The 13,663-nt window shown below is 33.1% G+C and overlaps 1 protein-coding gene and 1 long non-coding RNA gene across 12 annotated transcripts in view; both read left to right on the forward strand.

Annotated features, from left to right (window-relative positions):
* The window catches only part of Senp7 (SUMO specific peptidase 7), a 137,237-nt gene that overhangs the window by 42,953 nt on the left and 80,621 nt on the right, over nt 1-13,663 (forward strand). For 7 of the 11 annotated variants that reach the window (XR_005726943.2, XM_013362776.4, XM_078044317.1 and 4 more), the window contains one exon: nt 7,493-7,690. The exons of the other annotated variants lie outside the window; for them this stretch is intronic. Coding sequence is in view for 6 of the 7 variants with exons in the window: in XM_013362776.4 (XP_013218230.2) it covers nt 7,493-7,690 (198 nt within the window). In the remaining variant the exon portion in view is untranslated. The remainder of the gene's footprint in view (nt 1-7,492; nt 7,691-13,663) is intronic. 11 annotated transcript variants of the gene reach the window in all.
* Nucleotides 2,914-7,138, forward strand: LOC120884494 (uncharacterized). The gene is made up of 2 exons (XR_013436923.1): nt 2,914-3,424; nt 4,729-7,138. It is a non-coding gene; the product is annotated as an uncharacterized LOC120884494 (long non-coding RNA).

Consider the following 13,663-nt stretch of genomic DNA (forward strand, 5'->3'; position numbering starts at 1 on the left):
TGTTCCAGTGTTTTCTCACATTCACTCACCTCAAAATGCAGTTCTGTACTTGTTACTTTGGTTCTTCTTTGTGGAGGAAGAGGTGTATGCTGGTGTCTCTGTTCAGCTATCATGAATCCCAAAATATGCATTTTACTTGTACATTCTGATGAGTTTTAATAGATGTGTACTCTGTGGTAACACCACCACCACTACAGTCTGTGGAACATACCTAATGCCTGAAAGACTTTTCATGTTCTCCTTCCCATTTGTTCCCCCAAGACACCCCCTTCACCACAGTCCCATGCAGTCACTGTTTACTATATGTCACTGTAGATTAGGTTTATCTTTTCTGAGTGGCAAATATATGGAAACATATAGTATGTTTAATCTTTGTGTATGGCATCTTTCTTTAAGCATAATATTTTGGAGGTTTGTCCATGTTGTTGTTGTATGTATAAGTAGTTCATTTTTTATTACTGATTAATATTTCATTGTATGAATACATTGTATTTTATCCATTAACATTTTTTATGGACACTGGGTTGTTTCCAGTTTTGAGATTTTAAGAATAAAACTTTCTGTACCTGTTCATATACAAGTGCTTTTGTGGACATATTTTTATTTCTTTTGGATATCTAGGAGTTGGATCACTGGGTCATATGGTAAGTGCATTTTTAACTTTGTAAGAAACTGACAAGTTGTCTTCCAAAGTGATTGTGTTATATTACATTCACACAAACAATGTAGGAGAGTTTCAGTTACTCTACACCTCTGCCCACACATACCTTGTTGGCCTCTTTTATCTTCATTCTTTCTAAATAGGAAGTAGTATATTTCATTGTGGTTTTAATTCCATTTGCCTAATGACTGATGTTGAGTATCTTCTCATGTATTGGCCTATTTATTGTCTCAAAAGTGTAGACTCTTTTTTGCTCTCTTTTGTTTTTTGGGTTTTTTTAATGCCAAGAATTGAACCTAGGGGTGTTTAACCACTGAACCACATCATCAACCCTTTTTATTTTGAAACAGGGTCTCACTAGGTTGCTCAGGGCCTCACTTAATTTTTAAGCTTGGCCTTGAACTTGCAACCATCCTGCCTCAGCCTCCGGAGTTGCTGAGATTACTGGCATCCTCCCTTTAAGAGCAGAATAAAACAGAACCCTTTATTTTGAATAACAGAAAAATAAGATTAATAACATTTTTTGTGTGTGCATATTGTCCTTTCATAAGTCTTTTCTGTAAAGTAGCCAATTTTTATTGCCCATTTTTTGAAGGTAAAAATGTACTTAAAGCAAAATTATGAAAAAAAGAAATGAAAACAATGCTTTAATCCCAACTGTGTTTCCAGAGTAAAAAAGTAGGTCTCCAGGTCTCAAAAAAGTTTTTATCTGATTTATGAACTCAGATAGCCAAGTAATGTAATTAAGTCATAATTATACATACATTGAATGTAAATATAAATTACTTTGTTGAAAAACTTAACATAATTTGAACTTTTGTAGAAAAATAATTCATGTTCATTTTATTCATAGGCAAAAAGAAACCTGATTTTTTTCTTTTCTTTTTTAAAAATATTTTTGTGCCTTATTGATGGACTATTTATTTATTTATTTATTGTTATATGTGGTGCTGAGAATTGAACCCAGTGCTTCACACATGCTAGGCAAGCGCTGTACCACTGAGCCACAACCCCAGCCTCTGAAACCAGATTTTTTCTAATGTAGTTATACTGAATTTTCCTGCAATTATAGATTTTCACATATATAAAATAGTGCTAAGGAGGAGATATAGTACATTTATTATTTTCTAAGAATGCTTATTTGGAAGAATCTGAATAAATGGATCATTTTCCTTATAATTGCAATTAAATGAGATGAAATGATTTAGAGAGTTTACAAAGGGACCTTTTAATAAATGGCCAATTAGATGATGCTAAGAAAGCCAGGGACAAATAATGGGAATGGTACACATGTTGTTGAGTCTGTTTATGTGTCCTTTACCTTTTTACTGACAAATATATAATTTACCGAAAAAATGAATAAAGGTAAGCAGTTAAATGAATTACTCATTATCTTTTATATATTTTTATAAGGCATGTATATTCATTTAACCATTTTTCAGGTACTAATTAGAAAACTACCCCAGAAGTTCTAATGTACCTTTATAGTCACACTGCCTGCAAGGAATAGCCTTAATTGGAAACTTCCACTTTCAAGCAAGTAGTTACTTTTATTTTTCTGAATAGTACTGCTTACTAAGTATGTATCTCTCAGTACTTTTTGATAGTATTGCCACCAAAATGTGTAATCTTAAATACTAAGTTTAGATTATATTTTGCCTTGAGTGAATGCTGTTCTTAAGAATAAAATCTTAAGTTTCTATTGTAATATCCAATGAAATTTTGTAGATGTTGTAAAAATTAAAAATTTTTTAACCTTAATTATTTGAGGAAAAAAGACTGTAACTTATGCTGTACAATATTTTATTAACCAAATAATAGTATTTTAAACATGAAATAAATTTTATTTAGAACATGAAATAAATATTTCCCCAAAGATGCTAAATTGCCCTTCTCACTTAGAGTTTCACTATTAGAATAATCGGTGAAATTACCAATGATGTGTTATTTTCTTTTTTTTTAATATTTATTTTTTAGTTGTAGTTGGACACAATACCTTTGTTTTATTTATTTATTTTTATGTGGTGCTAAGGATCGAACCCAGAGCCCCGTGCATACTAGGGGAGCACTCTATGACTGAGTCACAACCCCAGCTCTGATTTGTCATTTTCTAATGTAAATTTTTATTTACATTAGAAAATGACAAAAAATATTTTTTCCAATTGAGTATTTTCATATTTAAAATTATTAAAAAGTTTACTATTTGAATAATAATTTCCATAATAATTGGGTAATTAGGTCATTTCATTTTTCCATTAGACTAAACGTATCTTTATATGCTCTTAAAGTTTTACATATATTTTTATTTGGTTATTTAGAATTTTTAATTTGTGCATTCATAAAACTTAATATAGTCTAATTTTACCTGTGTAAAATATCTACTCATTCCACTAGTCAATCGATAGTATATACTAGGTTAGCATGAACTATTTACTAATCCTTAAAAAATATTTTGCTTTATATATATAGTATTTGCTTAATATAGAAAACAGAAATAAAAACAAGTAGAACACAACTAGCAACCCTTAAAATTTAAGATAGGAGACTTTTAGATACTAAGTAACATTCTGTTAAGTGAATTTATCATGATTTACTGAGCCATTCTTTTGTTGCTAGGCATTTAAGGTTGTGTTTAGTTTTTTTTTTTTTTCCTTTTCTTTTCGCTGTTTGGGGATCCAACCCAAGTCCTTGTGCGTGATAAGCAAGTGTTGATCACTGAGCTACATCCCAGTTTTGTTTACTTCTCTGATAAATAATACTGTGGTGAGTGTTTTGTGCATAAGTTTTTACTCCTGTATTTCATATTTGCCTTCATTTAGGACTCCAGACATAGAATTGTTTAATCGAGAGTGCACTGAACACATATATCTCTCATCTAGTTTCTCCATTTGTTAACATGTTGCCATATTAGGCATCTCTGAATCTTTTACACATATGTATAAATTAGTATCACATACATACATGTATACATGTACATATGCATAAAGATACATATACATTTGGGGGGGGAATCATTTGAATGTAAGTTGCAGACATCATGCAACTTCATCAAGCATTTTACTTCTACATACTTGAACTTACATTTCTGAAAAACAAGGACATTCTTACATAACAACCATAATACACTATCAAGGAAATTAACAATAATTTCATATCATCATCTACTATGAAGTCCACAGTCAGAACTCCCTAAATGTCCTCAAAATGTCTTTTATTACATCTAGGATCAAATTGAGATTCATGCATTGTATTTTGTTATGATGCCCCATTAGTGTCAGTTTGGAACAACTCCTGCCTGTTTCTTTGCACCCCCATTGCCACTTTTGACTCTTATATGGAGGGTGTTTTTTTTTTTTTTTTTTTTGCCTTAGCTGGGGAATAAACCCAGGATCTCAAACGTGCCAGGTAAGCATTCTGCCTCTGAGCTATGTCCCCTAATCCCATGTCATTGAGTTTTGAAGAGTTCAAGTCAGTTTTCTTATAGAATGTCTTACTTTCTGTATTTTCAATATTTTTGTGATTCTTTTATATTTTTTGGCAAGGATACTTCATAGTTGATATACTTCTTCTTTTTAAAAATACCTTGTTTTATTTGTAGTTGGAAATAATACCTTTATTTTATTTTTAAGTGGTGCTAAGCATGTGCTAGGTGAGTGCTCTACCACTGAGGCACAACCCCATCCCCTGATGTACTTCTTATTGTGCATATCAGGGGACACATAGTGTATGACTGTCTCAGTGTTGATGGTTTTGTGTTTGATCACTTGGTTAAGATGATCTCCCCATCATTAGTGCCATTTCCTTAGCAATGAGTAATCATCTATAAACTCAGTGCATTATTTGCATTGTGCTGACATCAAAGTGACTAGGTACTGCTGGCAAAACAAAAGAAACAGTATATTTGTAGCATTATTAATTCTTGATTATTAATCTCAGTGGAATTCCTTAACTATAAGACAGTCTTTTGTGCCTCTCTAGTAAACTTATATTCCCCATCTTCACAATGATTATTTGAAACAGTTTCTCTTCTCAAACCTATATTATATTACCTTTCATATCACTTTTAGGAAATGGTCTGTGTTGCTTCTACTTCCTAGAAGATGGAAAGGAGTGCCCCTTCTCTCATAAACCACTATAGAAGAGCAGTGAAGTATACTGGCAGTGGAGTTGGGAGTGGTTGTGGATTTTATTTTCACCATTCCTTTTTCTGTTGTATACCCAGTCACCTCAACTGTGAAAGAATTATCTCAGAGAGTAATAGTAAATGAATCAATCAGTGTAAAATGCTTAGCAAAGTGCTAGATATATATTAACATGGTCAGTAAATATTAACTGTTTTTATACTGTTTCTTAAGAATCTTATTGTGGGATTTCTTCTGTCTCCTATATCTTCAACTTTTCCTACTTCATTAACCTCTTCCCATAAATGATTAAACTTATGTAGATCTTTCCTATTTCAGATTAACCAGCTAACCAACCAGTAACAAGCTAAAATCCCTTTCCTCTATACCACATCTTTAGCTCTTGTCCTATCTCACTATTTCACAGCCATATTTCTTAATATCTACATTTGCTGTATCCCTTGCTGCCTTTCTCATTTACTTATCCCACTGTCTTCTGGTTTTGTTTCTACAGTTCTATTAAAGTGCCTCTGATGAAGTAAGCAATTCTCTCTTTGAATTCATTTTTATTCCTGTTTCTCCTTAGTGCTTTCATTTCATTGTCTGTAAAAAGATCAAAATGGTCTTTTAAAAATGCAGTTCTGATCTTCTAAAAACTAGTGAATTTCTATTATTGTTCATATAAAGTCTCAAATACTTAATATGGTCCACTGTGTCCTGCCTAATTGCCATTCTTATCTCATACACATTTTCTTTTCACTCTAAGCCCTTGAGCTGGGTAAATTGTTTTAATTTTCATACAAGCTTTACTGAGAACATTTGTGTTTTGTCCCGTTTTTTGTTTTTTGTTTTTGTCTTTTTTCCATTTTCTGTTTCCTTTGGAGAGTGCTTAGCCTTCTTTAACACATTAGCTTTAGGGCCATGTTCTAAGTAAAACCTTTCCTGATTTGAAGAGGTGTAGCATTTGAACTTCTCCTTCAAATGTTGTAATCACAGTTGTAATTAAATATGAATTGAGTTATTCTCTGGAATGTAAGCTCCATAAAATCGAGAATGCTATCTTGTTTATTGCTGATTCTAGGTCTTACTAGCACAATTGTTTTGCTTGAAGGTGTTCAATAAGTATTTGTTGCATGAAGTATTATTAATTCATAGAGGTGTTACTCATCTCTTTATTATAGCTTAGCCTTCCCCCCCCCCTTATTCTGCATGTTTGAAGTTTCAGTGCATTCTGTAGTAGAAGTTCTCCTTAGAATTTATTCCCCTCTTTTCCTAGATGATTTGGGAATATAATCTTAAGTACATGTTGTGAACAGATGATTTGTTTTTTAAGATTTCCTGTTTTATCTTGAAAATACATGAGAATTTTGCTTGCTGTTTCTTAATATTCTTGTGTTTGTTAAATAAACAAGCAAAAAGTGCCTATAACTGCTTACTAGGGAATAAAATTTCTGATTAAATATCTGGTTATTTCAGTTGTTTCTTATTTGACATTGTTTAAAGTCCACTATTAGCCTGTTTATATCACTCACCAACTATATTTCATGGTTCCAGAACTGAGCATACTTTTTCAAATACTGTCACCACAAAGACATATTGTGTCATATCGTATTGCATATGTGATAAGGCAGATCCCTGAAACGGCTTGTATTTATCAGGCTTCCTTTTGAGATTGGCATAATAAAGGTTTTAAATTTACCCATTTTAGATGGCATTAGAGTAGATTATGCTAAGTGAAGCTAGCCAGTCCCTAAAAAACTAATGCCAAATGTCTTCTTTGATATAAGAAGAACAACTAAGAACAGAGCAAGGAGGAAGAGCATGAGAAGAAGATTAACATTAAATAGGGACGACAGGTGGGAGGGAAAGGGAGAGAGAAGGGAAATTGCATGGAAATGGAAGGAGACCCTCATTGTTATACAAAATTACATATAAGAGGAAGTGAGGGGAAAGGGGAAAAAAACAAGGGGGAGAAATGAATTACAGTAGATGGGGTAGAGAGAGAAGAAGGGAGGGGGGATAGTAGAGGATAGGATAGGCAACAGAACACAACAGACACTGGTATGACAGTATGTAAAAAAGTGGATGTGTAACCGATGTGATTCTGCAATCTGTATATGGGGTAAAAATGGGAGTTCATAACTCACTTGAATCAAATGTATGAAATATGATATGTCAAGAACTATGTAATGTTTTGAACAACTAATAATAAAAATTTTAAAAAAATTTACCCATTTTTGAAAAAGGTAAAATTAAATCTATATCTTAAGACTATGTAGGCTGTAGATGATGTATTATTTACCCCTAGTTTTTATAATGTTTTCTGCTAAAATAAAAACAAATTTTTAGCCAGAAAGTGGTTCCTTTTGTGTTGAGATTTACAGATGTATATTGTCCTTCTACTAGCAGTGTGAATAAGTATGGATGGGTTGTCAGGAATTCAACAGCTTACATATGTGTGACCACAATTATAGTTTGCCTGTCAGAATTCTGGTGAAAATCCCAATTTAAATGAAATAGCCATACTTTTTAATGTGTATTTGAGAATGGTGAGGGTTTTTTTTAACTTAACACTATTTGCTACTATAATTAATTGCTTAAAAATCTGAGATTTAGATTTCCAAAGATTAATATATTAATAATTTGTGATAAATTCATGTATTATACAATGTTTAGTATGGAATGTATTAATTATTTATGTGTGTAACAGGCAACTCAAAGTTATGTTGACGAATGTTCTATGGACGGATTTAGGACGAAAATTCACAAAGACCCTACCTAGAAACGATGCTAATTTATATGATGCCAACAAGGTACAATCAGATTCATTGCCTTCGACATCTGTTGACAGCATAGAGACATGTCACAAATTAGAACCTCTTCATCAAAGCCTTAATTTATCTGAAAGGTATGTTGTTCAGTATTGATTTTGTTCAACTTACCACATTTGAAATAATATAAATCCAATACTCTTAAAAATATGATTGTTGGAAATAACATGGAAGAAGATCTGCATATACAGGTATGCCCTGGTCTAAAGCAAATCTTGAAACTTTGAATCTTCATTTAGATGTTGGTTCTGTACTTCACTAAATCGATTGACATGGAGTTATATTTAAAAATGAATATCCTTAGTACATTTAACTTATTTATAATAATTTAATTCATGTATATATTGTTTTAGTATATTATATTACAATATAAAACAAAAATATATACACACATACATTTGTTTACATATAAGATATATACACATAAATGTGTATATATCTATTTCTTGTTTTCAAAAATATCTTTTTTTTGTCAGAAATGAGTTTTTAGAAAATCTTTAATCTGAACTAGTGTAACACATTATATAAGAACTACTATTTATTAAAACTTATCGGAGGCTATATAGGCTTGTTTCCACTAGGTTTTTTTTTTTTTTTTTTTTTTTACAAAAGTATAAAAAGCAGTTTCTGAAGTGAGCTGTACTCTTTCTGCGCTCCAAAGCATCTTACTGATGGCTGTGGTTAACCGTTTCACAGAGAGGGAAACTGAAGCACTGAGGTAATGTTGCACCAATTATTGTAGGGTGCACTAGTTAGGAGTTGCTCTTTTCTGACTGGCCAGGTGGAAGGTGGTGGGAAAAAAGGCTTATTGAGCTGTGGGGAAAGGGGGTCAGTCTTGAGCGGGGCAGAACAGATCTGTTTGGTGCCCCCACCAACCTCTCAGTGAGGGAAGGGAATGGGAGGACCATGACATAAGTGGGGAGTTGTGGAAGTCTAGAAAGAGAAAGCCTTGGAAGAGGCAGCTGTCTTGCCATCTTTGGAGGAGGGTGTAGTAAAGGCCGTTGCTGCAATGAGAAAGCACTGACCCAGACCTAGTCAGAAACCTCACTGTAGTAATATTTGTGGGCAGCTGGCATGGTCTTCTAGCCAGCCTCCCAGAATTCAATGATCTCTAGCAGCAGTAGCTGGGCCAGGGAGCTAAAGCCTATTGGAAGCAGGAGCGTATCCCAGATCAGGACAAAGAGCTCATTCATGCACTCACTGCCCGTTCATCTTCTCCAGCTGCTTCCCAACCCAGTATAGCTGCAGCACCAAGCAGTCTACCTTCTCCTCCTTGCTTAGACTGCAGGCTGGGCCAGCTGGAAGAGATAATCATAGATGGGGTTCATTAGTGCCATCATGGGCATGTTGTTCACGTTTGAGTGCTGTCTTCAGCAGCTGCTGTGTCTGTGCATCAAAAGATTGGATCTATTTGGCTTCCCCATGACCATTTAGCCCCAGCAGCTCTTTAATGGTCTGGGATTAATGACAGCACCTGCCACACCTGCCTGTTTTCTGCATGTTTAACATACCTTTAAATGTTATTTTATCTGAATCCTCACTACCTTTGATTTTTTTGAACTTTCTTGTATTTTACATGCATTTAAGAAATGGATATGATTTAAAAATACCACTTCCAGGCTTTAGTAGTAAATATTCAGTTTAATTTTGAAAACTAAGAAGACTAGTTTTGCTTGTGGTTTTCTAAAAAGATTGTATGTGGAATTTTGAGCTAAACACAAGGTAGTAACTCTAGGAATTTGTGATCTATAAAATAATATTTTTAATATATCTTGCTAGGCGTGGTGGCACATGCCTGTAATCCCAGTGACTTGGGAGGCTGAAGCAGGAGGATTGTGAGTTCAAAGTCAACATCAGCAAAAGTGAGATGCTAAACAACTTAGTGAGACCCTGTCTCAAATACAAAAATGGGGCTGGGGAATGTGGCTCTGTAGTCAGGTGTGCCTGAGTTCAATCTCTAATACCAAACAAACAAACAAACAAACAAAAACTATATATCTCCATTTGTTTTTAGCTCTTAAATATTTTTTGGGGGAGGCACTTTATTTTCAATTAGAAGAACCTGCTATTGACTAGCCAGTGCTTAATAATATATGAACTTTAGTCTGGATGACAGTATATAAGTGTTTTAAGTGGAAAAGATTGTTAATTTTGAAGAGTTATTTTAAATAAAAGTAGCACTTTTATCAAAACTTCTAAACTTGCTTAATAAGGGTAAAACCAAAAAAAGTTTAATAAGACTTCCCTTACTAGATGTTTCCTAGTGTTGAGGTAGCTTTCTAAAAATACTGTGAACCTTAAAGATAGTTTAATATAAGTAAGTTTGAAGCATCTTGCTCTCATTCTACTGGATTTTAGCAGTTTACCCACTTTGTACAGGAGAACTAATCTCAAACTGTGCTGACAGATGTAAATAAAGGAGCTAGTTAAAAGAATGATCATATGTTTGACTCTTTTGAAAGGAAGCTTTAATTCTTCTGCAAATGACTACAGATTTTTCAATTATTTTATCCCATTACTGTTCTTTTTTCAATTAAAAGTGTGTGGTGTTCCATTCTCTCTGAAGAATAGTTTTGCCCATAAAGAATTGTTAGCCTCTAAATTATGTGTTTGTGAAATTTAAATATTACATGAAGTAAAGAGCCCTAATAAGATTTTAATTTTTTTTCCTGTTTAGTTAGTAGAATTCAGTTAGTCCAGATATCTTAACTACAGTCCAGATATCCTAAACTTAGCTTGTTTTACATTGAAAACATTATTTTTATTCTCTTCTATCCCCTTACTATTTGAGTGAATGCCTTGCTTGTATACCCAGTTCTGCAAATTAGAACTTGGGAATTGTCCTTTTTTTTTTTTCTTACTCTTATATCTAATTATTTACCTCATGTTGTTTTTTTCTTCTAAATTCGTCTTGAAATAATTTCTTCATCTTTACTGCCAGTACCTCAGCGCAAGTCCTAATAACTTTGTGCTATTGTTACTATAACATTAAATAGATGAGGCTTCCTGTGCATACTTTTTCTTCTTGGCATATTCCTTTTGTCTTTGTCTAAGTATTCATTTTAAAAATCAGGTCTTACTCATGACTCAATGGTTTAACATTTTTCTGTGATTCCATGTAACCTTCAAGATAAAGTTCAAACTAGTTAGCTTGGTGCACAGGTCCTTATGATGATTCCCCTTTGCCTATCTCTATCTAGCTTTGTGTCTTTCCACTATTCTACATTTACAGAGTACTTCAGACTTAGGGAACTATTGGTTGTTCATTGAACATATAAAGCTATTTTATGCATTCTGTTTTTCTCTTATAAATAATCTCCTTTTCCTTTTTACTGGTTTCTCTTGGTTTTGAACATTGAACTCACATGTCTCTTGAGAGCCCTCCTTGAGTCTTCCATAATTATATTTGATCTCTTTGTCTTGCTAAAAACCCTCTTCATATATCAGCATTCATCACACTATATTGTGATATTTAGTTTCTCTAACAATGAACTTCATAAGGGTAAGGACTATATTTTATTTCTTATTTTTCTTTGTTCCTAATATAATAGTAGGCTCATACTAAATACTCAGTACAGGAAGTTTTTGTTTTATTTGATATTAGGGATTGAACCCAGGGGTGCTTTACTACTGAGTTACATTTCCAGGCCTTTTCGTGTTTTATTTTTGAGAAGGATTTGACTGTTATTTAGGGCCTCAACTATTTCAGACATCTTAACTATGGTCCAGATATCCTAAACTCAACTTGTTTTACATTGAAAACATTATTTTTATTCTCTTCTATCCAACTTTCTGAGGCTGGCCTCAAATTTGTAATTCTCCTGCTTCAGCCTCCCAAGTTGTTGAGATTACCCGTGTGTACCACTGTGCCCAGCTAAAGGAAGCTTTAATACATTTAACTATAGGTCTTGTCTTCATCTATTTTCCCAGAATAAAATTTCCAGACATTTTAAAATCTATGTCCCATTAGGGACATAATATACAAGGCTTCTGAAGAAGTAAACTATGTTTCTTCTGCTTTCATCAGTTGGCACCAGAGATTGTTAGAGAAAAATGAACATATTATATTCATATGCAATGTATTTAAATATCATTAAAAGAGTTCCTGCTATTTGTAATTTTTCTTTTTTTTTTAAAGAGAGAATGAGAGAGAGAGGGAGAGAGAGAGAGAATTTTTTAATATTTATTTTTTAGTTTTCGGCGGACACAACATCTTTGTTGGTATGTGGTGCTGAGGATCGAACCCGGGCCGCACTCATGCCAAGTGAACGCACTACCGCTTGATCCACATCCCCAGCCCTATTTGTAATTTTTCTAAATGTAAAAATGAATTTATTGTTTTTCTTTAAATATACATGTGTGAAATTTACATATGCTTACAAAATTATATATTCCAGCTGGGCATTGTGGCACAGGCCTGTAATTCCAGCAGCTTGGGAGGCTGAGACAGAAGGATTAAGTTTGAGGTCAGCTTCAGAAGTTTAGTAAGGCCCTGAGCAACTTTGAGAGACCTTGTCTCAAAATAAAAAATTAGAAGGACTGGGGATGTGGCTCAGTAGGTAAGCAACCCTGGATTCAATCTCTGGTTAAAAACAAAATTCCAACAAAACCAAAACTTACCCCCCCCTCCCGCAATTTAAAAACTCCAAACCATATTCCAGTACTAAAATGGAAAACTTTTTTAATAGTATGATATTCCTATTCCCTTATGATATTTCTTAAGCCAGTAATATTCTAGGTGAGTGCTGTTCATTTAAGATTCAGTTGGTACAAGGAAAATAAGTTAATTTAGAAAATCTGTGAATATCTTTTAAAAAATTATCCAGAAATTAAATCTTTTCCCTACATACCTTAATGTTTTGATTTAGAAGGTATATTTTGAACTAAGAATACATTTATGAGAACCTATTAAAATGCCATAAATCACAATTTTAAAAAATCATCTATGTATAATTACAGCAAAATGAAACTAAATTAATATCATATTTTTTTTTGTGGTACTGGAGATCGAACTCAGTGCCTCATGCATGCTAGGATAGTGTTCTACCATTGAGCTTCATCTCCAGCTCTTATAATTTTTTATTATATTACAGCTTTATTAGCAGATACAATTGTTATCTTTCAACAAGGACTTAATTTCTTTAAAAAACTACTCTTAGAATGAAGTTGCATATTAATAGCTCTTACTAGTTTTTCAAAGTTTCCTCCATTTATTAAGTTACCTAAATCATGGTTAGCTTGCTACTTAAGCAGGGTACAGTTTGAGAGAAAAAGCATAAAGAGGCACAATTAGAAAATGGAATTATTTTCAGGCCAGCATCATTTCTGCTATTTCTCACTGCATTTCAAAATTTCTTTCTTCTTTGGTTTAGTATATTAATGATATTTTGAAGTGTTGTTTCATCATATTAGTAAATAGAGTTAAGAAAATTGTATTTTATATTACTTACTGAAACTGTTTACACCCTGAGGAAAATTTTTCAGATTGAAATAATATGAGAGATGAAGTATATACATTTATTTACTTCAATTTCTTGTGAACATTTGGAATTTTGACATGCTAGCCAGCCCTAGAATATCCTTGGCAATGCTAATTTACATAGTTGTATTCCAAAAGATAGTTTTGGAACTATGAGTATAATTATCACTTTATAGATTTGTATTCTCTAAGGTTGTCACTCTTTGTTCCTTTAAGGTACCTATATTAGATATGTTGTCAATAGGCGATATAAGTTATTTGGGCTATGGTTGTGTGTTATGAAGAACTGAGTATATTATAGTCATTGTTCAATTCTATACTTCTGGGGGGCAGTTACTGGAGATTTAATCCAGAGACACTTTCTTTACTAATGTACTACATTCCCAGCCCTTTTTATTTTTTATTTTGAGGTAAGATCTTGCTAGGTTGCTTAGGGCTTTGCTAAGTTGCTGAGCTTGGCCTTGAATTTGAGATCTTCCGGCCTTAACTTCCTGAGTCACTGGGATTACAGGTGTGTGCCACTGCCCCCAGCTAATTGTACACTTTTAAAAAACATATTTTGATAAATATT

Source organism: Ictidomys tridecemlineatus, chromosome 3, assembly GCF_052094955.1.
Source record: "Ictidomys tridecemlineatus isolate mIctTri1 chromosome 3, mIctTri1.hap1, whole genome shotgun sequence".
NCBI lineage: Eukaryota > Metazoa > Chordata > Mammalia > Rodentia > Sciuridae > Ictidomys > Ictidomys tridecemlineatus.